The sequence below is a fragment of the Nerophis lumbriciformis genome, linkage group LG08 (assembly GCF_033978685.3).
Source record: "Nerophis lumbriciformis linkage group LG08, RoL_Nlum_v2.1, whole genome shotgun sequence".
In the NCBI taxonomy this organism is placed as follows: domain Eukaryota; kingdom Metazoa; phylum Chordata; class Actinopteri; order Syngnathiformes; family Syngnathidae; genus Nerophis; species Nerophis lumbriciformis.
Window position 1 is genome coordinate 33,724,262 of NC_084555.2, and position 27,248 is coordinate 33,751,509.

The 27,248-nt window shown below is 40.6% G+C and overlaps 1 protein-coding gene across 3 annotated transcripts in view; it reads right to left on the reverse strand.

The window, feature by feature from the left end:
- Nucleotides 1-802: 802 nt before the first annotated feature.
- The window catches only part of eif2ak4 (eukaryotic translation initiation factor 2 alpha kinase 4), a 63,903-nt gene continuing 37,457 nt past the window's right edge, over nt 803-27,248 (reverse strand). For all 3 annotated transcript variants that reach the window (XM_061968721.2, XM_061968720.2, XM_061968723.2), the window contains 8 exons: nt 25,672-25,758; nt 23,845-23,957; nt 23,705-23,760; nt 23,222-23,325; nt 12,533-12,601; nt 11,717-11,761; nt 10,941-11,056; nt 803-1,123 (listed from right to left, as the gene is read on the reverse strand). In XM_061968721.2, coding sequence (XP_061824705.2) covers nt 1,066-1,123; nt 10,941-11,056; nt 11,717-11,761; nt 12,533-12,601; nt 23,222-23,325; nt 23,705-23,760; nt 23,845-23,957; nt 25,672-25,758 — 648 coding nt within the window. In that variant the 3' untranslated portion in view covers nt 803-1,065. The remainder of the gene's footprint in view (nt 1,124-10,940; nt 11,057-11,716; nt 11,762-12,532; nt 12,602-23,221; nt 23,326-23,704; nt 23,761-23,844; nt 23,958-25,671; nt 25,759-27,248) is intronic.

Below are 27,248 nucleotides of genomic sequence, written 5' to 3' on the forward strand. Positions count from 1 at the left end.
CAAAAATGGTACGAAAGAGGAATGAGGGAAGCCATCTATGTCAAGGTTGAAAAACCATCCCTAAAGAAAAGAGGTGGTCTATGTGAGAGAGAGGTTTCCCACATACACCACTGTCCTTTCAACCATTCCTAAAAGACTCTGCAATTAAGCCTCTAACAAATAACTGAATATTTCTAACATGAGTTAGAAACATTCTGGTCATAGAATGTGACCAGGATGTTTTTTGGGTCATTTGTTTACAACTGAATGGAATGCTAAAATGTGTGATTCCGACTATTTTGGACTGGTAGTAGTCGATCCACAGCGATCGTTCTGCCACACAATACCTCAGTGTTAACGAGGGGAAATTACACTTCCAACGACTGTCGTTGGCTTTGACAGTCGGATTGCTTGTTATGCATCAAAACATTTGTTTTTCTCACTACGATAGGACGAAATCATCCTTGCCACGGCACACCCTCCTGGTTTTGAAGTATAAATATTTGGAGTTTTGGCACCAGCCGCCAGACTAGATCTAGCGTCTAAGACTGGATCTGCTCAATCTAAGTCTATGAGCATGAATTGATGAAGCCTACCGAGGTATTGGCACCAGCCACTAGAGTAGAGCTGACCAATCTAAGTCTAAGACTAGATCTGACCAATCTAAGTTTATGAGCATGAACTGATGAAGCCTCGTTGGATTACAGGCAAAACGTCATCTAAGACAAACCAAACAGTCCAGTTGCGATCGATTGAATGCCCTGAGATTACAATGACCACTTTGGAAATTAGTTGTAACACACACAGACACGATGATGTGAGGGCAAGATTTATTTTCACTTTCAGTCTGACTGCATATTACAAAAAATAATGTACTCAGTAAAAAGCCCTACTACAAAGTCTTAAGGCAATAAAGTCCACCAACCTTCTACTGGGGCAGGACCGCCACCACACTTACATAGCTGAGGTATGATTGAAAATCGTATTTGGGGGCATGTGCTTGCAGCACATATTCTTCAAGTCCAAAGGTGAACATTTCCTAAGCCAGAATCAAGAAGTGGTCCGGGTCGTGAAACACAAAGTTTTTCACAGAAGGGTCTTGTAGTAATCGTCCTTCAAGCTGTACAAGACAACCACAGGCACCCTGCAGGACACAAGTTAGCTTTAGGATTGCAGGATTAGGAGACACACGACATGCAGAAAACTGTCACTGCTCAGACATTTTTTATGATACACAAAGTCTGTATTAGTGATATTTGCTTTTTAAAATACATGCAATCAGCTAATAAGCTGCCAAGCCCAGACGATCGTTAGCACAGCTGTGTCCCAGTGTTCATGTGGCGTTGCATGAATTCCAGAAGTGCGTGTGTCTTGACAGAACACTGGCTCCAATTTGAAAGCAAGCTGCAACAAACGTGTGTATCCACAGTACGAAACCTCTTTTAAGGCACTAATTTGCACCACCATAGCCGAAAATCATTTATTCCTCATACCATTATCAGTGGAGGACTAGAGGAAAAGGAATCACTAAGCATGCTACGCACACGCACGCACACACCAGGACGACACAAGAAGCTAACCGCTAAAGCTTCAATGTAAAGTAGAGGTGATCGAGCCAGCTGTGGATACTATCAATACCTAGTATAGTATCAGCACATAAACGATACTAAAGTGTTTTGATCGATATTTTTATTTTGTTTACTTACAGTATTTTAAAATATTTTTTGGGTCGTTTTGGTTATTGTTTAAAAACTCAGGGTGCAAGTCTGTGGATACAGGAAGGCTTTGAAGGCAAAACCCAAATGATTTAAATGGGAGTCAACAGTCATTTTTGTTTTTGTTTAGTTATTGTGCACTAGCCTCCCCACATCGAGAGGAGCCAGATGAGGTGGTTCGGGCATCTGGTTAAAATGCCCCCCGAACGCCTCCCTGGGGAGGTGTTTAAGGCCCGTCCGACTGGTAGGAGACAAAGGGGAAGACCCAGGACACGATGGAGAGACTATGTCTCCCAGATGGCTTGGAAATGCCTTGGGATCCGCCGGGAAGAGCTGGACGAAGTAGCTGGGGAGAGGGAAGTCTGGGCTTCTCTGCTTAGGCTGCTGTCCCCGCGACCCGACTATTTTCAGTTTTATAATCTATTATCAGAGTATCGGATCGGGACCTAAAATTGTGTCTAAGAGTGTGATCGGTTACGTCACACTAGAGTTGAGAAAAAGGATCGATTCTCCGATGCATCACCATTAGAACATGGGCAATTCATGAATCGATAGACAAATGTCCAAACATCGATTATTTACGTATGTTAAATAAAATAATTTATCCATCCATCTTCTTCCGCTTATCCGAGGTCGGGTCGCGGGGTCAGCAGCCTAAGCAGGGAAGCCCAGACTTTCTTCTCCCCAGCCACTTCGTCCAGCTCCTCCCAGGGGATCCCGAGGCGTTCCCAGGCCAGCCGGGAGACATAGTCTTCCCAACATGTCCTGGGTCTTCCCCGTGGCCTCCTACCGGTTGGACGTGCCCTAAACTCCTCCCGAGGGAGGCGTTAGGGTGGCATCCTGACCAGATGCCCGAACCACCTCATCTGGCTCCTCTCGATGTGAAGGAGCAGTGGCAGAGCTTCTCACCCTATCTCTAAGGGAGAGCCCCGCCACCCGGCGGAGGAAACTCATTTCGGCCGCCTGTACCCGTGATCTTGTCCTTTCGGTCATAACCCGAAGCTCATGACCATAGGTGAGGATGGGTACGTAGATCGACCGGTAAATTGAGAGCTTTGCCTTCCGGCTCAGCTCCTTTTTCACCACAACGGATCGATACAGCGTCCGCATTACTGAAGATGCCGCACCGATCCGCCTGTCGATCTCACGATCCACTTTTCCCTCACTCGTGAACAAGACTCCGAGGTACTTGAACTCATCCACTTGGGGCAGGGTCTCCTCCCCAACCTGGAGATGGCACTCCACCCTTTTCCGGGTGAGAACCATGGACTCGGACTTGGAGGTGTTGATTCTCATCCCAGTCGCTTCACACTCGGCTGCGAACCGATCCAGTGAGAGCTGAAGATCCTGGCCAGATGAAGCCATCAGGACCACATCATCTGCAAAAAGCAGAGACCTAATCCTGCAGCCACCAAACCGGATCCCCTCAACGCCTTGACTGCGCCTAGAAATTCTGTCCATAAAAGTTATGAACAGAATCGGTGACAAAGGGCAGCCTTGGCGGAGTCCAACCCTCACTGGAAACGTGTCCGACTTACTGCCGGCAATGCGGACCAAGCTCTGACACTGATCGTACAGGGAGCGGACAGCCACAATCAGACAGTCCCATACCCCATACTCTCTGAGCACTCCCCACAGAACCTCCCGAGGGACACGGTCGAATGCCTTCTCCAAGTCCACAAAGCACATGTAGACTGGTTGGGCAAACTCCCATGCACCCTCAAGGACCCTGCCGAGAGTATAGAGCTGGTCCACAGTTCCACGACCAGGACGAAAACCACACTGTTCCTCCTGAATCCGAGGTTCGACTATCCGGCGTAGCCTTCTCTCCAGCACACCTGAATAGACCTTACCGTGAAGGCTGAGGAGTGTGATCCCACGATAGTTGGAACATACCCTCCGGTTCCCCTTCTTAAAGAGAGGAACCACCACCCTGGTCTGCCAATCCAGAGGTACCGCCCCCGATGTCCACGCGATGCTGCAGAGTCTTGTCAACCAAGACAGCCCCACAGCATCCAGAGCCTTAAGGAACTCCGGGCGGATCTCATCTACCCCCGGGGCCTTGCCACCGAGGAGCTTTTTAACTATAAAAAACAATTCAGACGCTTCTAAACTGTAGCATTATTGCTCATGATCTCTAAACGTTAGTTCTTGTTTTGGTTCAATCTAACCAAGGGAGAGAACTATTAGCTAAAATTATTTTTACTTTGTGTGTGAGCTGGGTCAGCGCTGAAACACAGAGGCTGTGGGAGGAGAAGACAAGCTATGCAAGCCGCGGCGGTACGCCAAAATAAATTAGCCTTCCTAATGTAAATTAGCATTAAGATAGCGCATTTTCTATCAGGCATAATGTACTGCTTTGTTGGCAGTGAAAATTACAACATTACCCAGAGACAGTTTGGTTGAATTTGCTGGTTGAGTGACTGTTTCCTCGCCAAGTGTTTGAGCCAGATTCTAGTCTGCCACCGGACGTTACGTCACGAGCAACAAAAGGTATCAAAATATGATACCGTTTGATTTTATGTGAATAGATACCCGATAATACCGGCGGAATTTGGTCTGTTCCTATAAAATTACTGAATTTGGTATCCATCCCTGATCGAATTGTTCAAGTGTAACCGAGGTCAGCGAGTGTGGCTGGGCCATGTGTATGTTGGTAACCCTCACTCCCTGACAACCTCAAGAGCAGTGCTGGCTATCGGGTTTATAGCTCTGGCTTTTATCTCAGTAGCTAGCACAATTGTCTCTCATACCGGTGAACTAGGTTCGAGTCCCATGCGGAGCAGAAAGCAGGGATTGAACCGCGCAGGTTATACAAGGATAAGAATGTACTGTATATTGTTAGGAGTTTATCGATACTTACATTGATATTTCTTATCAATACTATGTGTAATTTGTGTAAATAAAAGCGTAAACAAATTATTTATGATTTATTAGCATTTTAAATAACACAAGAGGTTGTGCACAAGCAACATCATGATATAACATCTCACAGCAGGGAAGTATTTTATCAGCACTTGCTATTTAGGTCTTAAACAAGTCAACTACCGTACCTTCCGGACTATAAGTCGCTACTTTTTTCCAACGTTTTGAACCCTGCAGCTTATAAAATGATGCATTTAATTTATGGATTTTTCTTCCCCCGATGGCACATAATGCAAGTAGTTAAAAAAACAAGCAAAGACATTAAAAAGGGGTGTGATTGTTTGTGCTATATCCCCATCTTTTGGACGAGTTCGCTTACTGCAGGTGCTGCAGTGCTTTTCTGTTTAGAGCTTTTAACCGGAAGTAGAAGTTCTGTCTTCTAGTTGTTCATAGCGTTTCTACTGATATTGATTCTTCATCACCCCAAACAACGTTTGTAAGTTTTACAATATACCTAAAACACTTCTTACTTACTAAACTACCCATGTGTGATGTCTGTAGGAGGGTTTTCATGCATATTTGTATGTACTATTGTAATGTAATTAAGCTAGCGTCATTAGCAATAGCTAATATGTTTACAAGTATTTGTGTATTTAACTTACAAAGGCATTCTTTTTATAATGTTTCAATTTCACATATTCCTCAGTAAATTCACCAAATTTCACCGTGGAGTTATTTAGTCTGTTTAGCAGATTGGACAGCTAGCTTCCGCAGCTGTGGGTCTATGGATTGATGACGTCTGTTTTGTTTGATCATTCGTTTCACTGCCATGTTACAGACGTTTGGAAACAATACAGGTATTATAAACATTTTCAAATTTTTTCTGTGTAAATAACTCATTTCACAACCTATATACTGCATCTGCAGCTAATATATGGAAATATCTTTTTTGTGCTCCATCATTCGGAAAATACGGTAAGTATGCAGGGCAATTTTTAATGTCATCATCTTGTAAAGAACACACAAATCCATCAATGTATTTTGAATAATTACAGTTACACTCAATATATCCATCTTTTTCCAACCACTTGTCCCTATAACATTTACAATCATAGTAATAAAATACTAAATAATAAAGTAAATTAATATTAATGCATGGTATTTACATTCTTCACAGACCTTTAACATGATATATCATATCAAATATCTAATATAAATCAATAAGCATGTTAAGTGTGTATGCATTTTGTAACAATAGAAATTGATATTGATGTTTTAAGTTTCACACAGACCTATTTGAGTGACGGACTGGAAGCTAGTGTTGACAGCCAAGATATATGTGCCTCTGTCGTATGTATTATATAAATAAAATGACCAAGTGAATAAAGTGTTCACTTTTTGGAGTGGATTAATATTGGCCTGTGGATTACTGGATCGCTTAGATGACGGTCAGGTTGATGAAGCACGCTGTAGTGGCGGTCGTGAGTTAAGTGGCATTAACTTCGAACTGACACTAACTCCAATTAGCGTGATCATCATCTACCCATGCGTAGTAGCGACAATTGAACTCAATGTGGCAGCGTGTCATAATTAGGACGGTCTGCTGGATTAAAAAAAAAATACAGATAGCAGTATCATTAGTCTTCTTGGACCGCCCCAATTAGGCACCGGTACCCAAAAATACTGGTAGACGGTATACATTTCCTACAGAAGGATAATAAAAAAAATAAAAAAAAGGACAGTGGGAAAAATTTGTGTAGGGGTCCGAATCTTGCATAGTAAATACAGTCTGAAACATGGATGCAAATGTTGTGACATTGCAGCAGCTGCAACGAATGTGTTCCACTATCAGAGCTGAAGCCGTCCAAGAAGATAATGTGTTTTGTTTGGCATGGCAGTGTATTTACAATAAAACCTCAAAAGTGACTTTAACATCACATTTATAATGTGGATAATGTTGCACTGGCAGAAGGTGAATTGGTCCATAAACGCATGTTTTCAAGTTTCTGATTAAAGCTGAGCCCCTGAGACATGTATACTTCATGGCCGTGCTGCAGTCAGGCCACTGTTACATTCAACAGAAAAACGATTACAAAAACGATTCAACAAAAAAAATAGCCTCACGCTCCTTTATCAGTTTAAAGTGACTGCCTTAAAGCGCAAATCAAACACAGGCAGGAAATTAAAACTATTAGCTCTTTTTCTGCTGCCATCTCAGTCATGAAAGAGAAAATCCCCTTAATTCCTCACAGAGCTAATCGCAAAGGGCATTCACGGATGTCACAACACCGAGGGTTTAGCTTTGCTGGTGAGCTTGACAATACAAACCACTTCATCCACAAAACCTGTGGAACCCACAAACCCGCCTCCCTGCACCACAGTCTTAGTGCCAATCAACTGTGGTGTTAAAAGGTCAGACATGGGACTTTAAACAAGGCTGGGTAATAGGTCAGAGGTGGTAGTTGCCTTTTAAAAAAGTAGGATTAAAAGAAATCAGGAATATGGACGCACACGTTTAAAGGGGAACATTATCACAATTTCAGAATTGTTAAAACCATTAAAAATCAGTTCTCAGTGGCTTATTATATTTTTCGAAGTTTTTTTCAAAATTTTACCCATCACGCAATATCCCTAAAAAAAGCTTCAAAGTGCCTGATTTTAACCACCCGTCCATTTTCCTGTGACGTCACATAGTGAAGCCAACACAAACAAACATGGCGGAAAGAACTGCAAGCTATAGCAACATTAGTTCGGATTTCAGCGGCTTAAGCGATTCAACAGATTACGCATGTATTGAAACGGATGGTTGTAGTGTGGAGGCAGGTAGCGAAAAGGAAATTGAAGAAGAAACTGAAGCTATTGAGCCATATCGGTTTGAACCGTATGCAAGCGAAACCGACGAAAACGACACGACAGCCAGCGACACGGGAGAAAGCGAGGACGAATTTGGCGATCGCCTTCTAACCAACGATTGGTATGTGTTAGTTTGGCATTAAAGGAAACTAACAACTATGAACTAGGTTTACAGCATATGAAAGACACTTAGCAACAACATGCACTTTGAGAGTGCAGACAGCCCAGTTTTCATCAATTAATATATTCTGAAAACATACCCTCATCCGCGCTCTTTTCCTGAAAGCTGATCTGTCCAGTTTTGGAGTTGATGTCAGCAGGCCAGGGAAGCTAGGGTCGATAGCTCGCTCGTCTGCGGGAACAAACTGCCGCCATTGCTTGCCGTGCTACCGAGGTCCTTTGTCCCTGAATTGCTCACACACTACGGCAGATTCAATGGTGGTCTGGCGGCAGATTTCTTTGACTTTATTGTTGGGAATGCATCTGCTTTGAGTGTCGCAGGATATCCACAAATTCTTGCCATCTCTGTCGTAGCATAGCTTTCGTCGGTAAAGTGTGCGGAACAAACGTCCAATTTCTTGCCACTTTCGCATCTTTGGGCCACTGGTGCAACTTGAATCCATCCCTGTTCGTGTTGTTACACCCTCCGACAACACACCGACGAGGCATGATGTCTCCAAGGTAAAAAACAGTCGAAAAAACGGAAAATAACAGAGCTGTTTTGACCCGGTGTTTGAGAAAATGGCGGATTGCTTCCTGATGTGACGTCACAATATTAGAAAGGTGTTTAATTCGCCAAAATTCACCCATTTAGAGTTCGGAAATCGGTTGAAAAAATATATGGTCTTTTTTCTGCAACATCAAGGTATATATTGACGCTTACATAGGTCTGGTGATAATGTTCCCCTTTAAAACACTAAATAGAAAGTGTCGATGTGGAAAAAGAACACCACTGACTCTTAAGATTATTATGCTTAATTGTGAATGACTCTCACCCATACTGACCGTATTGATTGGGCGATAAAACTGACCAGAATCTAAGAAGTGAGAAAAATCGGACTTGTAATTTTTAGAAGCTCAACAATATGTGACTGTACTGTATTATTTGTACGATTCATACACCTTGGCCAAATCATGCATTTAAGTGCATTTTTATTTCATAAAAATGGCTTTTAGCTGGACAAGAAAGTGGTTGAAATTTGTGTTTTAAGGTGGCGACTTGTCCAGGGTGTACCCCGCCTACCTCCCGAATGCAGCTGAGATAGGCTCCAGCGACCCCAAAAGGTACAATCGGTAGAAAATGGATGGATGGAAGTTGTATTAAATAAATTATCTTTCTCAACATAGGAATATCCAATATTGTACACTCATATTTGTTTTGAACTATCTAGATCAGTGCTTCCCATAAATGTATTAAATTGTGGTGCCCCGCCACAAATAAATGTGGGGCTACCTACCCGCCTTTTCTTACAAACACATATTAAAAGACACTGTCTGTGTAACTCTGCTTGTTAAAACATTCGCACTTGGGGCCTTATGTGTTCAGACTTGCGTGGATTTCCTCCTATAAAATTGGTGTATGCTCAAATCCAGAAAGTTTTATACGCACAAACAGTTTCTGATGTATTAAAGTGTGCGCGCGCATTAATCCAAGCACTTTTTTTTTTTTTACATTCAAATCAACGTGGAAGTGCGCGCACTTGCAGTCCATGTCTCCGTTTAAATACGCAAATCATACTTACATTAGCCATGCGCCTGAGATTCTACACTGCACAATCAGAAAACACAAAGATAGTGAGCAAGACGGTGAAAATTAAGGAATTTACCAACAAAAATTAATTAGGGGGTGCTTCTTGCTGAAGTGAAGGCAGGCCAAAATATACTTTTTTGGCACACTGTTCTCTGGCGTTTCCAACAAACGAAAGAGGATTGAGTGGGATAAAGTGTGCAAGACTGTCAATATTGTGGAGTCAGAGAACCATACACAGGAACAAATAAGAAACAAGTGATACTGCATCAGTAAGAAGAAGAAGACAGATGTAGTCAAAACAGGTGAGGGGACCAGAGATAAAGTAGTGCTTTTCCCCGTTTGAAAAGATAGTAGCTGCAATGATACGCAAAACTTTAGAAGAGGTGGGAGCACAATGGGTGACTCTGATTACACCTAATATAAATATAATTTGTGTAATTAAAAAAAAAAAGTGCTCATACAGTAGCCTGCTTACAGCCAGATTAGAGTTTCATGTGAAAATTATCTATTATTTGTTTTGAAATCTTTTAAATTTAAACATGCTAGCACATCAAAGAGGATACGAAATACTTTGACACTTGTTTTATTAATCTGCCGTTAATGTGCTACAACCACCGGCTGCTGCAGTTGTCAGCCTGACTGGCCAATCTGGTGCTGGAGTCACAAGAACACATTGTGACAGCAATAGGTGACAAAATTATCGCCTAGATAAATCAATAGACATCCTCATAAATATTGTATATATGAATAGGAAGAGTTAAATGTTTTGGCAAAAAAGTGAATTTTGTGTCATTGCCTTGATCTTTTTTACATTGTTGAAATCAAATATTGGCAAAGCCCTAACGACCCCCTCTGTGTGTCGCCAAAAGATCCATAGCATGTAGAAATGTGCCTACATTTTCACTTTCAGTTCACTCTTGATACATCTCAGTTTTGCTGTGAAAAAGGGCAAATGCCAGGTCTTTGTGCATATACATGAGGCCCCTGGTCTGCCAGATAATAAGAAGACATAACAGGAGGGATTAGAGTTGGTAACCTAGTGACATTGCAGCTGTATTTAGCAAGTAATCAAACTTCTCGAGATACTCTTTAAAAAAAAAAAAAAAAAAAGACCAGATAAAACAAAGAGGCTCTGACAATGGTGAGATAGTCTCCTGAGATTCAACTGAAAAAAATAACAACATGGTAAGCTGTGGCATATTTGTTTTGCTTTTCATGTTTTTTACTCAAGTTGCGTCCCCAGCAACATTATTACTCTCTCCTACAGTGTCCATTACAATGACATGAAAATGTGTAATGGTCAACTATAAAAATTAGACGATGACAATGTGCCTTAACAATCGCAACGCAGCCCCATAGGGGGGCTCGCCCCACTATTTGAGAAGGACTGGGTTAAGGTAAAGCAGCATGTACAGTCAAAATAAGTTGAGTACTTAATCTGCGTATATGTATATTTAATGCGATAGCTTTTTGCGGTTAATCGTGAGTTAACACGTAATTTTTGACAGCCTTACTCAAAATTGCTGCAAAAATTAGAAATGGGAGTATGTCAAAAAAATGTTTTAAATCCAAACAAAAAGAAAAAGGAAAAACATATGTGTCATTAATATTATTAACACATCTTTTTACAGTCATTTACTCCTTTCACCAGTCAGATGATACATTTTCAACAAACAAAATGCATTTTGCTAGCAGTATGAGTATTTTTGGGGACTATACCAAAGTAAATCAGATCAATTTTGGTCTACAATTTCAGTGAGTCCAACTGTGCATTGTACCTTTTGGTCATTTTGAAATGGTGGATCTCGTCACAGATAGACTTCAAGTAGCGCTGCTTGGGGAGACGCAACAGCAGAGTGTTCACACTGCTGTTGTACTGTTCCTCACTTTCAAACTGCAGAATACAGACAAACAGCAAGGCCATTGTGAATTATCAAAATGTATTTAATTCATTTAGAGCCTGTTTACTTTAAACTCCTTGCTTGTTTATTACTAAGTTCGCAATTAAAAGGTTGACAGCATCTTAGACTTAAAGAGATGTTTATGTCGAACAGGCCCTTTTCTGGACCCTTAAGAAACATGGTATTGCCACATACTTAGAAAAGTGCCATGTGAAACTTGCTGCATAGGTGGCCCATTAATTTATGGAGTGGAGCTTATCTAACAGCGGTGTTAAAAACATCCCCTTTCCTGTTTTCTTGTTTCTGTGCACAATGTAATAAAATGTCTTAACCCTCTGCAAGAGCGTTAGGTCAGGGGATTGGAATGTGAGTATTAGCACCCACTAAGCAAGTCTGCCTGACTGTAAGCTTATGCAATGAGGTGCTGGTTGAAACAACTTGAACTGGTCTCCCCGTGGCGGAAAAAGGCCCTGGTGTTCCCTCGCACCACCCCCTCATCAGAAGCCACTGTAAGGAAGGAGACGGGATCCCATCTTCCTGTCTGAGCTTTTGAGTTCTGAGGCTCTTTTCAGGCACTCTCCACCCCTCACCACATTCTTCTCTCATCAGGATGTAAACTTTTATTAAGGCTGTAATGTGGAAAGGAAACTGACCTCCAGAGACAGGAAGTTGATCAGTATTTCCTTCTGAAGGTCCACCTGTGGGAGAGAGAAATATGAACAAATAGTTGGGCACAAACACATTTAGACGACATTGTGCTGCAAAAAAGAGTCTTTACAATTTAGCAAGAACAAGCGCCTTCTGTACATTCTCACTCAACAGGTTCTGTAATTCTTTTCATCACTAAATTACTCAAAATTCCACTTTCACCCGGCTTGAAAAAGTGCCCTGTGTCCCTTTCCCAGGAAAAGGCTAATTGCCTCCTGGGCCTATCATTGGAAAATAAGTGCTGCTGTGTTCCAGTCGGACTGATAGACAAACAGGCTGCTGACATTCAACAACAAAGACTAAGAAGCCTGTGCAACCGCTTAGCGCAATGAAGGTAATTAGGCCTGTTTCAATAAGTCATATTTATAGATGTGAGCCGGACACAATCCAGAGTCTAGCAGGAACGACAAACATTTTTGGATCGTGCTGCGACACAGTAAATAAGAGGATTTATGGTGGGAATATATTGGTTATGAAATTAGAAAATACAGAAATAAATATCAAAAATGGCAGCAGTAAACCGTAGAATGTGTTAATTGTACTGCAGTGTCCAGTGTTTGGATACACTGCCACCATTGCTACAACTGGACGATTTGGCATGAGGTAAATAACTTGAAAGGCCTGCTCCCTGCGACAATTAATGTTGTGGCTATCAGAAACTGTTCCATCGCTCTGAAATGTCACACTTGAATTGGAAAGATAAAGAGGGACAGCACAAGAAGGGGTGGAGCGTGCACGGGTAAACAAACAAAATGACTTACTGCCAGAACTTCAATGTCACTGCTCTTGTTTTGCAAACTGCTTGCAAGATTTTGTAATCTGGTGTGGATCTGCGCAAGTAAGAGAGAGAAAGAGAGGAAGATAAACACAGTCAGAAATAATCAAAGGGAAACAAGTGGAAGAAAATAATTGTTTCCATGGTCAAAATGAAACAGCACAAATAAACAAAGTAAAAATATTGTTCCATGCAGTTTCTTGATAAACAAATCACTGTGTTAGCATGCTATCAATATGCACTGTGGGTAATCAAAAAAAGACAGCTGACTGAGAACATGTTTCCAACAAGCAGTATGTTATGTTGAGTAGTGGCGTGTCCATTAAATGTCTTAAAGAGGACCTATTGTGCAAATCCAACTTTTCTTAATGTTTTTTGTGCATTTGGCATCCCCTTAAGTCCCGAAATTTTGAAATCAAACAATAGAGGCATGGCGGAGATATTTATAGAACAATCTTGCCTTCTCCCAAACTTGCTCTAAACGAGCCATTTGGAATTTGAGACTTGAGTGACATATTTTGCCAAAATAACGTTAATAGTCGCAAGAACTATCAGTTGTTTTTTGTGTCTAATTGGCTATGAAGCATGTGCATCATTTTAATAGATGCTAAAAAAATTAGAAATAATGTTGTGGAGTAGACAAAAAGTGAGTTAAATTTTTTTTTTTAGAACTACAAATTCACGTTTCTTTTTGTCATTTTATTTGTTACAAACCAGATGGAGCTGCTTTTGAGTGCTTGTTGCGTTTTTGTAATAGATTCAATAGAAGGGTCTAAACTGAATACTTGCTAAATATAGAAGCAATCTCCCTCAGTTGGTAACACCAATCCCTCCTGCGCTGTCTTCTGACAACCCAGAGTCGCAGACAGCCCCATTATAATGTGCTTTGGTGAAAGGCCAAACAGGTAGCAGCAAATATATTTGTGGCGACTCAAACTAAATTTAACTAAATTTTAGGCAGCAGCTATTCTGATAAATACAGCACTGGCATCAAAACATTCAGATCACATTAAGAGTGTTACTAAAACGGCCTTCTTTCATCTCCGTAATATCGCTAAAATCAGTTCCATTTTGTCAGTTCCATTTTGTCCACTAGCGACGCTGAGATCATTATTCATGCGTTCGTTACGTCTCGTCTCGATTACTGTAACGTATTATTTTCGGGTCTCCCTATGTCTAGCATTAAAAGATTACAGTTGGTACAAAATGCGGCTGCTAGACTTTTGACAACAACAAGAAAGTTTGATCATATTACGCCTATACTGGCTCACCTGCACTGGCTTCCTGTGCACTTAAGATGTGACTTTAAGGTTTTACTACTTACGTATAAAATACTACACGGTCTAGCTCCAGCCTATCTTGCCGATTGTATTGTACCATATGTCCCGGCAAGAAATCTGCGTTCAAAGAACTCCGGCTTATTAGTGATTCCCAGAGGCCAAAAAAAGTATGCGGGCTATAGAGCGTTTTCTATTCGGGCTCCAGTACTCTGGAATGCCCTCCCGGTAACAGTTAGAGATGCTACCTCAGTAGAAGCATTTAAGTCCCATCTTAAAACTCATTTGTATACCGGTACTCTAGCCTTTAAATAGAACCCCCTTTTGAGACCAGTTGATCTGCCGTTTCTTTTCTTTTCTCCTCTGCCCCCCTCTCCCTTGTGGCGGGGGAGTTACACAGGTCCGGTGGCCATGGATGAAGTGCTGGCTGTCCAGAGTCGGGACCCGGGGTGGACCGCTCGCCTGTGCATCGGTTGGGGACATCTCTGCGCTGCTGACCCGTCTCAGCTCGGGATGGTTTCCTGCTGGCCCCGCTATGGACTGGACTCTCACTGTTGTGTTGGATCCACTGTGGACTGGACTTTCGCTGATGTGTTGGATCCACTGTGGACTGGACTTTCACAATATTATGTCAGACCTACTCGACATCCATTGCGTTCGGTCTCCCCTAGAGGAGGGCTGGGGGTTACCCACATATACGGTCCTCTCCAAGGTTTCTCATAGTCATTCACATCGACGTCCCACTGGGGTGAGTTTTCCTTGCCCTGATGTGGGCTCTGTACCGAGGATGTCGTTGTGGCTTGTGCAGCCCTTTGAGACACTTGTGATTTAGGGCTATATAAATAAACATTGATTGATTGATTGATTTAGAGATTATGTCATACAAAAAAGTAACATTTACATTTGAACAATTAATTCATTGTTTTTTTGATGGTGTACAGCAGTGGTCACCAACCTTTTCGAGCCCGAGATAACTGGTCTGGGCCAAAAACCAAAAGCAAGAGCTTTGGTTTTTGTATGTATACATTTATGTATATATGTGTATACATGTTTAAATGTGTACATAATATGTTTTCATATATACAGTTGTGGTCAAAAGTTTACATACACTTGTAAAGAACATAATGTCACGGCTGTCTTGAGTTTCCAATAATTTCTACAATTGTTATTTTTTTGTGATATAGAGTGATTGGAGTACATACTTGTTTGTCACAAAAACATTCATTAAGTTTGGTTCTTTATTAATTTATTATGGGCCTTCTGAAAATGTGACCAAATCTGCTGGGTCAAAAGTATACATACAGCAATGTTAATATTTTGGTCCCTTGGCAAGTTTCACTGCAATAAGGAACTTTTGGTAGCCTTCCGCAAGCTTCTGGTTGAATTTTTGATCACTCCTCCTGACAAAATTGGTGCAGTTCAGCTAAATTTGTTGGTTTTCTGACATGGACTCGTCAGCATTGTCCACACGTTTAAGTCAGGACTTTGAGAAGGCCATTCTAAAACCTTAATTCTAGCCGGATTTAGCCATTCCTTTACCACTTTTGACCTGTGTTTGGGGTCATTGTCCTGTTGGAACACCCAACTGCGCCCAAGACCCAACATCCGGGCTGATGATTTTAGGTTGCCCTGAAGAATTTGGAGGTAATCCTCCTTTTTCATTGTCCCATTTATGCTCTGTAAAGCACCAGTTCCATTGGCAGCAAAACAGGCACAGAGCATAATACTACCACCACCATGCTTGACGGTAGACATGGTGTTCCTGGGATTAAAGGCCTCACCTTTTCTCCTCCAAACATATTGCTGGGTATTGTGGCCAAACAGCTCAATTTTTGTTTCATCTGACATCCCAAACATATTGCTGGGTATTGTGGCCAAACAGCTAAATTTTTGTTTCATCTAACATCGCATGGACAAAGATAAGACCTTCTGGAGGAAAGTTCTGTGGTGAGATGAAACAAAAATTTAGCTGTTTGGCCACAATACCCAGCAGTATGTTTGAAGGAGAAAGGGTGAGGCCTTTAATCCCAGGAACACCACACCTACCGTCAAGCATGGTGGTGGTGGTATTATGCTGTGGACACTGACACCTGTGTTCCAACAGCTTCCAATTCATTGCAGACCTGCTTTTTGGTGGTTCTCGGTTGACTCTAGATCATCCTGACCAATTTTCTCTCAGCAGCAGGTAATAGCTTGCCTTTTCTTCCTTATCGTAGCAGTGACAAAATTGTGCCATGCACTTTATACGTACGAATAACTGTCTGCACAGTTGCTCTTGGGATCTGTGCTGCGTTCCTTTGGCTTTCCCATTGTCGCGTTTGTAACCGAGTCTAATGACTGCATCACATGAGCCCTATTTAAATGGGCTCAGAGAAGTCAACAGGTGCCGTCAATCATAATCACTCGCATGAAGTTAAGAGGCCATGCCATGAAGCTAATTTGATTAATTGTAACTTTTCTACATCACCAAAATTGATAATGTATGTTGCTGTATGTACAAACCCCGTTTCCATATGAGTTGGGAAATTGTGTTAGATGTAAATATAAACGGAATACAATGATTTGCAAATCCTTTTCAACACATATTCAATTGAATGCACTACAAAGACAAGATATTTGATGTTCAAACTCATAAACTTTATTTTATTTTTTTGCAAATAATAATTAACACGTGCCAAAGTAGTTGGGAAAGGGCATGTTCACCACTGTGTTACATCACCTTTTCTTTTAACAACACTCAATAAACGATTGGGAACTGAGGAAACTAATTGTTGAAGCTTTGAAAGTGGAATTCTTTCCCATTCTTGTTTTATGTAGAGCTTCAGTCGTTCAACAGTCCGGGGTCTCCGCTGTCGTATTTTACGCTTCATGATGCGCCACACACTTTCCATGGGAGACAGGTCTGGACTGCAGGCGAGCCAGGAAAATACCCGCACTCTTTTTTTTACGAAGCCACGCTGTTGTAACACGTGCTGAATGTGGCTTGGCATTGTCTTGCTGAAATAAGCAGGGGCGTCCATGAAAAAGACAGCACTTAGATGGCAGCATATGTTGTTCCAAAACCTGTATGTACCTTTCAGCATTAATGGTGCCTTCACAGATGTGTAAGTTACCCATGCCTTGGGCACTAATACACCCCCATACCATCACAGATGCTGGCTTTTGAACTTTGCGTCGATAACAGTCTGGATGGTTCGCTTCCCCTTTGGTCCGGATGACACGATGTCGAATATTTCCAAAAACAATTTGAAATGTGGACTCGTCAGACCACAGAACACTTTTCCACTTTGCATCAGTCCATCTTAGATGATCTCGGGCCCAGAGAAGCCGGCGACGTTTCTGGATGTTGTTGATAAATGGCTTTCGCTTTGCATGGTAGAGCTTTAACTTGCACTTACAGATGTAGCGACAAACTGTATTTAGTGACAGTGGTTTTCTGAAGTGTTCCTGAGACCATGTGGTTATATCCTTTAGAGATTGATGTCGGCTTTTGATACAGTGCCGTCTGAGGGATCGAAGGTCACGGTCATTCAATGTTGGTTTCTGGCCATGCCGCTTATGTGGAGTGATTTCTCCAGATTCTCAGAACCTTTTGATGATATTATGGACCGTAGATGTTGAAATCCCCAAATTTCTTGCAATTGCACTTTGAGAAACGTTGTTCTTAAACGTAGTTGTGGACAAAGGCGTGTACCTCGCCCCATCCTTTATTGTGAAAGACTGAGCATTTTTTGGGAAGCTGTTTTTATACCCAATCATGGCACCCACCTGTTCCCAATTTGCCTGCACACCTGTGGGATGTTCCAAATAAGTGTTTGATGAGCATTCCTCAACTTTATCAGTATTTATTGCCACCTTTCCCAACTTCTTTGTCACGTGTTGCTGGCATCAAATTCTAAAGTTAATGATTATCAGTTTGAACATCAAATATGTTGTCTTTGTAGCATATTCAACTGAATATGGGTTGAAAATGATTTGCAAATCATTGTATTCCGTTTATATTACATCTAACACAATTTCCCAACTCATATGGAAACGGGGTTTGTATACTTTTGACCCAGCAGATTTGGTCACATTTTCAGTAGACCCATAATAAATTCATAAAAGAACCAAACTTCATGAATGTTTTTTGTGAGAAACAAGTATGAGCTCCAATCACTCTATCACAAAAAAATAAGAGTTGTAGAAATTATTGGAAACTCAAGACAGCCATGACATTATGTTCTTTACAAGTGTATGTAAACTTTTGACCACCACTGTACATACATACATACATACAGTACATACATATAAGCACATTTATATTCTGTATACATAAATACACATTCATATATACATATATACTCACACACAAATACATACATATATATATACTCACACATACATATATACACATATACTGTACATAAACATATATATACATATATACATACATGTATATATATATATATATACACACATATATAAACATATACACATATATACACTTATGTAGACATATATACACTTACGTATACATATATACGAAACCCAAAACCAGTGAAGTTGGCACATTGTGTAAATCCTAAATAAAAACAGAATACAATGATTTACGAATACTTTTCATCCTTATATTCTTATTGCAAGGAATTTAGGGATTTCACCATCTACATTCCGTAATATCATCAAAAGTTTCAGAGAATCTGGAGAAATCACTGCACGTAAGCGGCAAGGACGAAAACCAACATTGAATGCCCGTGACCTGCGGTACTGCATCAAAAACCGACATCAGTGTGTAAAAGATATCACCACATGGGCTCAGGAACACTTCAAATAACCACTGTCAGTAACTACAGTTGGTCGCTCCATCTGTAAGTGCAAGTTAAAACTCTCCTATGCAAGGCGAAAACCGTTTATCAACAACACCCAGAAACGCCGTCGGCTTCGCTGGGCCTGAGCTCATCTAAGATGGACTGATAAAGTGGAAAAGTGTTCTGTGGTCTGACGAGTCCACATTTCAAATTGTTTTTGGACACTGTGGACGTTGTGTCCTCCGGACCAAAGAGGAAAAGAACCATCCGGATTGTTAAGAGGCGCAAAGTTGAAAAGCCAGCATCTGTGATGGTATGGGGGTGTATTAATGCCCAAGACATGGGTAACTTACACATCTGTGAAGGCGCCATTAATGCTGAAAGGTACATACAGGTTTTGGAGCAACATATGTTGCCATCCAAGCAACGTTACGATGGACGCCCCTGCTTATTTCAGCAAGACAATGCCAAGCCACGTGTTACATCAACGTGGCTTCATAGTAAAAGAGTGCGGGTACTAGACTGACCTGCCTGTAGTCCAGACCTGTCTCCCATTGAAAATGTGTGGTGCATTATGAAGCCTAAAATACCAAAACGGAGACCCCCGGACTGTTGAACAACTTAAGCTGTACATCAAGCAAGAATGGGAAAGAATTCCACCTGAGAAGCTTAGAAAATGTGTCTCCTCAGTTCCCAAATGTTTACTGAGTGTTGTTAAAAGGAAATGCCATGTAACACAGTGGTGAACATGCCCTTTCCCAACTACTTTGGCACGTGTTGCAGCCATGAAATTCTAAGTTAATTATTATTTGCAAAAAAAAATAAAGTTTATGAGTTTGAACATCAAATATCTTGTCTTTGTAGTGCATTCAATTGAATATGGGTTGAAAAGGATTTGCAAATCATGGTATTCCGTTTATATTTACATCTAACACAATTTCCCAACTCATATGGAAACGGGGTTTGTAGTAGAAAGGGTCAAGCATTTCAAATTCTTAGGAGTGAACATAACAGAAGATCTATGCTGGGACATTAACACTGCTTCTACAGCAAATATTCCGCAGAAATCAATGGTAAACTTTTACAACTGTGCCATCAGCAGTGTCCTCACTTACGGCTTTTTAGTGTGGTTTGCTAGCTGTACTAAAGCAAACCAACAGGCCCTCCAGCGAGTGGTTAAAGCGGCGGGGAAAATGACATACAAGGACGATACTCCCAGAGATGAGTGCCATGTACACAACTCGCCGCCTAAAGCGAGTACACAACATCCTGAAGGACAGATACCACCCAGCACATGGCCTCTTCAACCTGCTACCCTCTGGAAGGAGGTATAGATCGATTCGCGCCAGGACCACCAGAATGTCTTACAGTCTGTATCCCCAGGCTGTGAGACTGCTAAATGAACAGCCTGCCCCTTTGCTGCCCCGGACCATCTTATTACCTCACTCTTCACCACCTCAATAATTGTGCTCTGGACATTGCATTGCTGCAACATCAACGTAACACCCATCAGACATCTGACTGTTCCCACCCCCACGTCCCTCTATTCGCCATCTTCTTGACAATGCTTAACTGTAAACTATGGCCAACCTGCACTTCAATGCAGTTTCAATGCCGCTGGACAAAGCTCAAACAAAATCTTGTTGACATGTATGACTTAAGTGTTATTATGACAATGACAATAAAGGAATTGATTGATTGATTGAATAGCTCGTTGAGAAATGTTGTTCTTAAACTGTTCGACAATTTGCTTACGCATTTGTTCACAAAGTGGTGACCCTCGCTCAATCCTTGCTTGTGAATGACTGAGCATTTCATGGAAGCTGCTTTTATACCCAATTATGGCACACACCTGATCCTAATTAGCCTGTTCACCTGTGACTTTGGGATGTTCCAAATAAGTGTTCGATGAGCATTCCTTAACTTTCTCGGTCTTTTTTGCCACTTGTGCCAGCTTTTTTGAAACATGTTGCAGGAATCAAATTTCAAATGAGCTAATATTTGCAAAAAATAAAGTTTACCAGTTCGAACATTAAGTATCTTGTCTTTGCAGTGTATTCAATTGAATATAGGTTGAAAAGGATTTGCAAATCATTGTATTTTGTTTTTACTTACGATTTACACAACCTGCCAACTTTACTGGTTTTGGGTTTTGTACATATACATATATAACAATATATATATATATATATATATATATATATATATATACACACATATATACATACATATATATACATATATATAAATGCGTATATATATATATATATATATATATATATATATATATATATATATATATATATATATATATATACACATATATATATATACACATATATATATATATATATATATATATATATATATATATATATATATACACATATATACATATATATATATATATACATATATATACACACAATATATATACATATATACAATATACATATACATGAAACATCTAAATCTATATGTATACATATATGTATGTAACATATAATTTTTTTGTTATTTTAAAGACAAAGCTTTGTGTTGTTATTATTGGCTGATATGAACATTTTAGCTATTTCTTATTGTGCTTCTTACTGTTTTCCCAATTTTTGGTGGTGTTTTTTTGTTTTTGTTTTGTAAGGTACCTAGGAGTCACAATTTGGGCCCTCTGCTGTAGCAGCTAACTGTTTATGGCTCTATAGTCTTAGTACTGTACTATATTTGTTCATCCTATGTCACATATGGGTCATGAGTCACATCGTTGTTTTACATCGGCGCCTGAAGTAGTAAAATCAGCTGTTCAACTGGCATATTTTTCTTTTGATAAACGGGGAAGTCCTTCTGCTGCTGCCTTGTTTTAACATATATTGCTGGCCTTGCACATGTCAATGTTTACTTTTCTATATAAATAAACACAAAATCAGTACATTGGAGCAATGTTCACGGACTCTATTATTTGGCTTGTCAGCTTCCCGTCATGGTTGAGGGAAGAGTTGTTTGATGTTGGATGCTTTAAAATGTCCGATGCTGATTATTGCAGGAACAATCAGCCTTAATGCATTGTTGCAGCGCGATGATTTTTGTGCGCGTCATGCCATGGACGTTTGAGAGACGAGCGGGTGTAGCGGGGGTGGGGGAGTTGGGTGAAGAGAGGCGAGGCGTGCGGGCATGTTCAGGGGTTAAAATATGTGCCTGTTGGTCACTCTTGGGTGGGGGTATCACCCATATCATATTAATATATTTTTTTTCTAATATTTTCACGATTCACCGGTAGGGTCCCAATGAACGACGGGTAGACAACCCCTGGTGTATAGTGATCTATACTGTACTTATTTTCAACATCCTTCTGTTGGAAAACCAAAATCATACAGCACATGAAGGGTACCGTATTTCCTTGAATTAGCGCCCGGGCGGTAACTCATTTAAAACCTCTTCTCACTCCGACGCTTACCAAAGGCATGCGGTAAATGTAAGCATGCGCTAATTATTATAAAACCTCTTCTCACTCCGGCGCTTACCAAAGGCATGCGGAAAATTTAGGCCTGCGCTTATAAATTTTAGTGTGATGTAAGGATACCATCATGAAAAGCACATTTAATAAAAAAAACGTTATTATAGTCTTACCTTTACTTATAAATGAAGTCCATGCGCAGCTCCTTCTGAACAAAAGCATTGATAACGTGTTTATAGAAGTCTTCCTTATCTTTCTTCAGTTTTAAAAGTCTCTCTGTCTCGATGGAGATATTCCTTTAATTATTACCTCCTGCTTCGATTGAAAGTCCAGTTTAGAAAACTGCTTTATTTTAGATATGTAATCCTCCATGTTAAAAGTGCAAGCGAGAGGAAAAAATAAATGATCGCTGCTCACTGTTGCTGCTTGTCGTCACTTCTTCTGCAGCCGAGTAGTCGCAAGAAGGATCACTAGCGCCCTCTACCACCAGGAGGCGGGAGTCATTTAATGACTCATATTTGACACACGCAGTTACGGTATATTAATAAAACATAGCTGCTTACTGTTAGCATATTCAATAGCTCGGACCTTAAATCCTACTGAATAGCTCTTAATCTTCTTCCCTTTATGCGATTTCAAATTATTGAAATCAGCCTCCTCCATTTTGAAAATGATGACAGGTGAAGTGTCACTCGTGACGTGACGAGTTTGACAGCGGAAATTCTAGGCATATGCTAATTATTTTGCGAAACGAGTTTGACCCGGCGTTAATCCTGAGCCGGCGGTAATGCTAAGCATGCGCTAATTATTTTGCGAAACGAGTTTGACCCGGCGGTAATTCTAGGCAGGCGCATACTATATACCCGGCGGCAATTCAAGGAAATACAGTATATTGATTGACAAACAATCATCACTTTCATGCAACAAAAAATGCCATTGTTAAAAAATTATAGTTTAGTTTGTTGTTTTTATTGTCATATTATACTTTCTTCATGCTAATATGTCCCACTATTCATTGTATGTAATTGACAAAGCTTCCACCATCCTGCCAACACACCCTGCATTTGAAACGTGGAAGCCAGGTAAGAATTAAAACGCCTCACACTGCAGTTCACTTCAGCTCGGTGTAAACGTGGCGTTAGATGCTCCGTTTCAGTTACCTGAGTCTCAAAGCGGCGTCTTGCACTGGCAGAGACTTTCTCCAAACTGATGACATTCACATTCATGTTCATGCTGCAGCTGCTCCCATGCTGCTCTGAAGAGCCTGCAGACCAAATAAGTAGTGTATTCTAAATGTCTCCAATACAGAGTGGGAATACTTGGATCTCTCTTGCCCACAAAGCAGCTGTAAAAAAACTGACTATCATAGAGTTTCATTACCACACATTGTTGGCTGTTATGTGTGGGTGTATAACGGAACACTTGGGCCTAATTTTTTGAGGCACAAATCTTCCATCACTCAGGGTGACACATTAATCCATCTTTTACTATGTTTAACTTTTACTTTAGAAACATGAAAGTAACATTCTGCGGGGAAACAAAGGAGTAACTGTTAGATACTGTGAGTGCAACATACAGCCATGCTTCACATAGGAGCAAAGTGTAAACACTGGTGGTAGTGGCGGTTGGCGAGTGCACAGTACCTGTGGTGTTGAGCTGGGAGCCTTTAGAGTTCTGGGACATACTTTCAGATATTTCCCTGCAAGAGCACAAGGAACAACTTGTGTGTCAGGCTTCCCAGAAATGAAAGTGACACTTCCAAGCTGGTGCAGGATTACTTTACCTGATGTTCCTTTCTTCAAAGAATTTGGTCCGATACTTCTGAATGATGTGCTCCACCAAGTCCAACTCAGGAACCCTTTTCTCAGATTGTCTGTCCTTCTCAAACGATTTGACCTGATGATGGATCAAATAACTTAAACATATGTTGCTGTTGAGAAGCGTGCTTATAGACAAAATCAGATAGGCAAAACTATTAAGACCCACATCTTCATTGATTACTCAATCTACTTATTCATCGCAACTCTTTAATCTACCTTACCCATTGTTTAGCAGAAACTCTGTTCCTTCATGACTGTGCCCTAGTTAAAAGCACAGTACATAAAGGCATGCTTAGAAGAGTCTGTTGTGGAAAAAATTGATAGCCCAGGACCTCAACCCCATCAAACAAATTACAACTGAGATTGGGTTCAAATGTTCTTCTGGGTGGACAAATTCCCAGAGGAGTGAGTTATAGTTGAGAACAGCTCTAAAATGCCCTCAATTTAAAAACTGTAAGTGCATGGGTCCTAATAAGGTTGTGCCTTTTGGTAACAGATAATACAGTAGTATATCAATTTTTAAGCTTAATTGGTTCTGTGATGAGGCTCTGAACTCAAAAATCTTGTCTCAAATCAACATTACCCATTCAATTGAATTACAATCAATTTGGTAATTGGCCCACCAAAAAAGCACAATTGTTAAATACAATATGCCTTTTAAAAGGATAAACTTGTAGATAAATATTGCATGAAAAACAATGTAATAAAATGTTTATATATTATCTTAAACTACATGGCTGACATTACTTATTCTGCTTCAGTATGGTGCAGACCAGCAGTGCTATGCTTGGATTGCTTTGCCAAGTCAACTAAAAAGTCTGTCATGTTTTAGATGATTTTCTTTCTTTAATTTTTCAGACCAGATGCTTTGGGCGGATCTTACGGAGTTCACTGTGGCAGTCACTATGTTAACTAATTGCGGCGCTGCTTGTAATTAAAATTTTTGCTTGCAACTTAAAGCATAATAATTAGCCGAGAAACAACTCAAAACACAAGTTGTGGCACCACTGTTATGGATTGCACATGCTACTGCTTGAATAACATTATTGCACTGTAATGTATTTCTTGCATAAAGTGTACATTTACATTGCATTTACTTTTATTAGTTCCTCGTTTATTTCTAGATGTATTGCTTTTCTTTTTGTAATATTGCAAACCTTGCATGATTTGATTCTATTGTCTACCCATTTTATTGTATCCATCCATCCATCCATCCATTTTTTACTGCTTGTCCCTTTTTGGGGTTGCAGGGGGTGCTGGAGCCTATCTCAGCTGCATTCGGGCGGAAGGCGGGGTACACCCTGGACAAGTCGCCACCTCATCGCAGGGCCAACACAGATAGACAGACAACATTCACACTCACATTCACACACCAGGGCCAATTTAGTGTTGCCAATCAACCTATCCCCAGGTGCATGTCTTTGGAGGTGGGAGGAAGCCGGAGTACCCGGAGGGAACCCACGCAGTCACGGGGAGAACATGCAAACTCCACACAGAAAGATCCCGAGCCCGGGATTGAACTCAGGACTACACAGGACCTTCGTATTGTGAGGTATTCTTACTATATTTTATCGCTTTTTATATAATTGGTATTGTTTATTTTCCTCTTTTCTAGTGCTCTTTAAGAGTGTTATTTTATATTTTCTTCTTGTAATTGAGCTATGCTGATCCAACATTTTCCCTTGTGGATCAATAAGACAATTTTCCACCTCTGTGGGTAATAAAAATATATTTTATTCTATAAAAAGTGTCTAGGTTTAAGTCAATATACTGATTTTTGGTAGCTTTACCTTCACATAGTTACCCTCTTTGTCAGACACCAAGGCCAAGCAGGTGATGCCAGCTACTCTGCAGTGGTCCATCAACATCTCCTGAGACTTAAACAAAACAAAAGATGATTACTGACTAGTGCCCGGGTATGAACAATACATTTTACTGAAGCAGTACGGATTTGGCAAGCTTTCAAAATAAAATGCAGCTTATCGGTATTTATTTAACAATGTTTTTTAATGTAATAAATTCCATCCATTCATTTTCTACCGCTTGTCCCTCTGGGGGTTGCGGGGGGTGATGGAGCCTATCCAACTACAAAAATAAACATATTGTGGAACACATCTGGCACTAAGCATAATTCCCACTCTTTATCTAAAATAATTTTACAGGAATTTCCTCTGACAATTTCTGCTGCTCCACAGACACTTACTTGTTTTCCACAGTTGTAACTTGCATTTACCCATTTTTTTAAATCGTTTATTACTCAGACATTTGCTGTGCAGTCTATGGTTCAAATGTAACTATAAAAAACAATTATGACAAATGTACCATTTAATAACACAAACCCCACCTATATAGCATTATGAACTGGAGTTACAATGTTTACATGGGCAATACTCAACTCAACTCCTGCACATCTTCAAAAGAGATTTACATATTTTCAATCAATTACTGAAAAAATATTTATTTTGTTTCATCTCAGAGTACTGCAAACAAAAATGTAAGTACAATTTCACACTCGCAGATCAATACCAGCCCGACTTTTCAACTTTCAGTCGTTAGTTTTGTCTCTACGTGCAAAGTCGGGAGCTGAAAAGTTGCTAAAGCTATCGGCAAAGTCAATTGGAAGCTCTACAATGAAAAACTGCTCCAAGCAGAAATGCAAATTTGATTGGCTGGTAGCGTCACATGTTGTGCTGCGCCCGCACATGCGCCTGTTTGCGTTCCTAATTTCTCAGGATAACTTAACTGTTTCCAGGACATCTGACTGTGTTTCTCATTTTCTATATGTTTTACATGACTGGAAAATTGGTCAATCATGCTCCAGGTTTTCCAGGACGTGTGGGAACCCTGTGATCTTCGTAAAGACAGAATGTTTGTAATTGTAATGGTTATCATTAGAGGTTTCCCCACTGTTGTGTCAGAGTGTGAATGTATACAAACTTATTTTCAGATACCAAGTTTCATGTGGCTCCTGCGCTGATGCAGAACAAAACCTACAATGTACCACAACAGTGTGTGAAGTGTAAACATCACTTGGCAGTGACGTCATCTCCTCCGATTTTAAACCTAAACCAAAAGTCAGAGCTAACATAAAAAAATATCTTCTGAGGCCATGAAGCTGTTTGCTGCATTTGGCTTATTAGAAGCATGCTACAAGCATCCCCTGCAGGACGCCTGTATGTGAAAAAAGCTAACAAAAGGCTAATCTGAATAAGCTGTTCTCAACATCTCACCACTAGTCCAGGCAGTGAGCTGCGTGCGTAATCAGCTAAAAGCACACACACACCCTGGCAATTAAAGAGCGCAGGGCTGCTTGTTTCCAGCCCAACTTTTTCTAAATTGCTTCTGGGGGCTTTGAGGCAATGAGGGT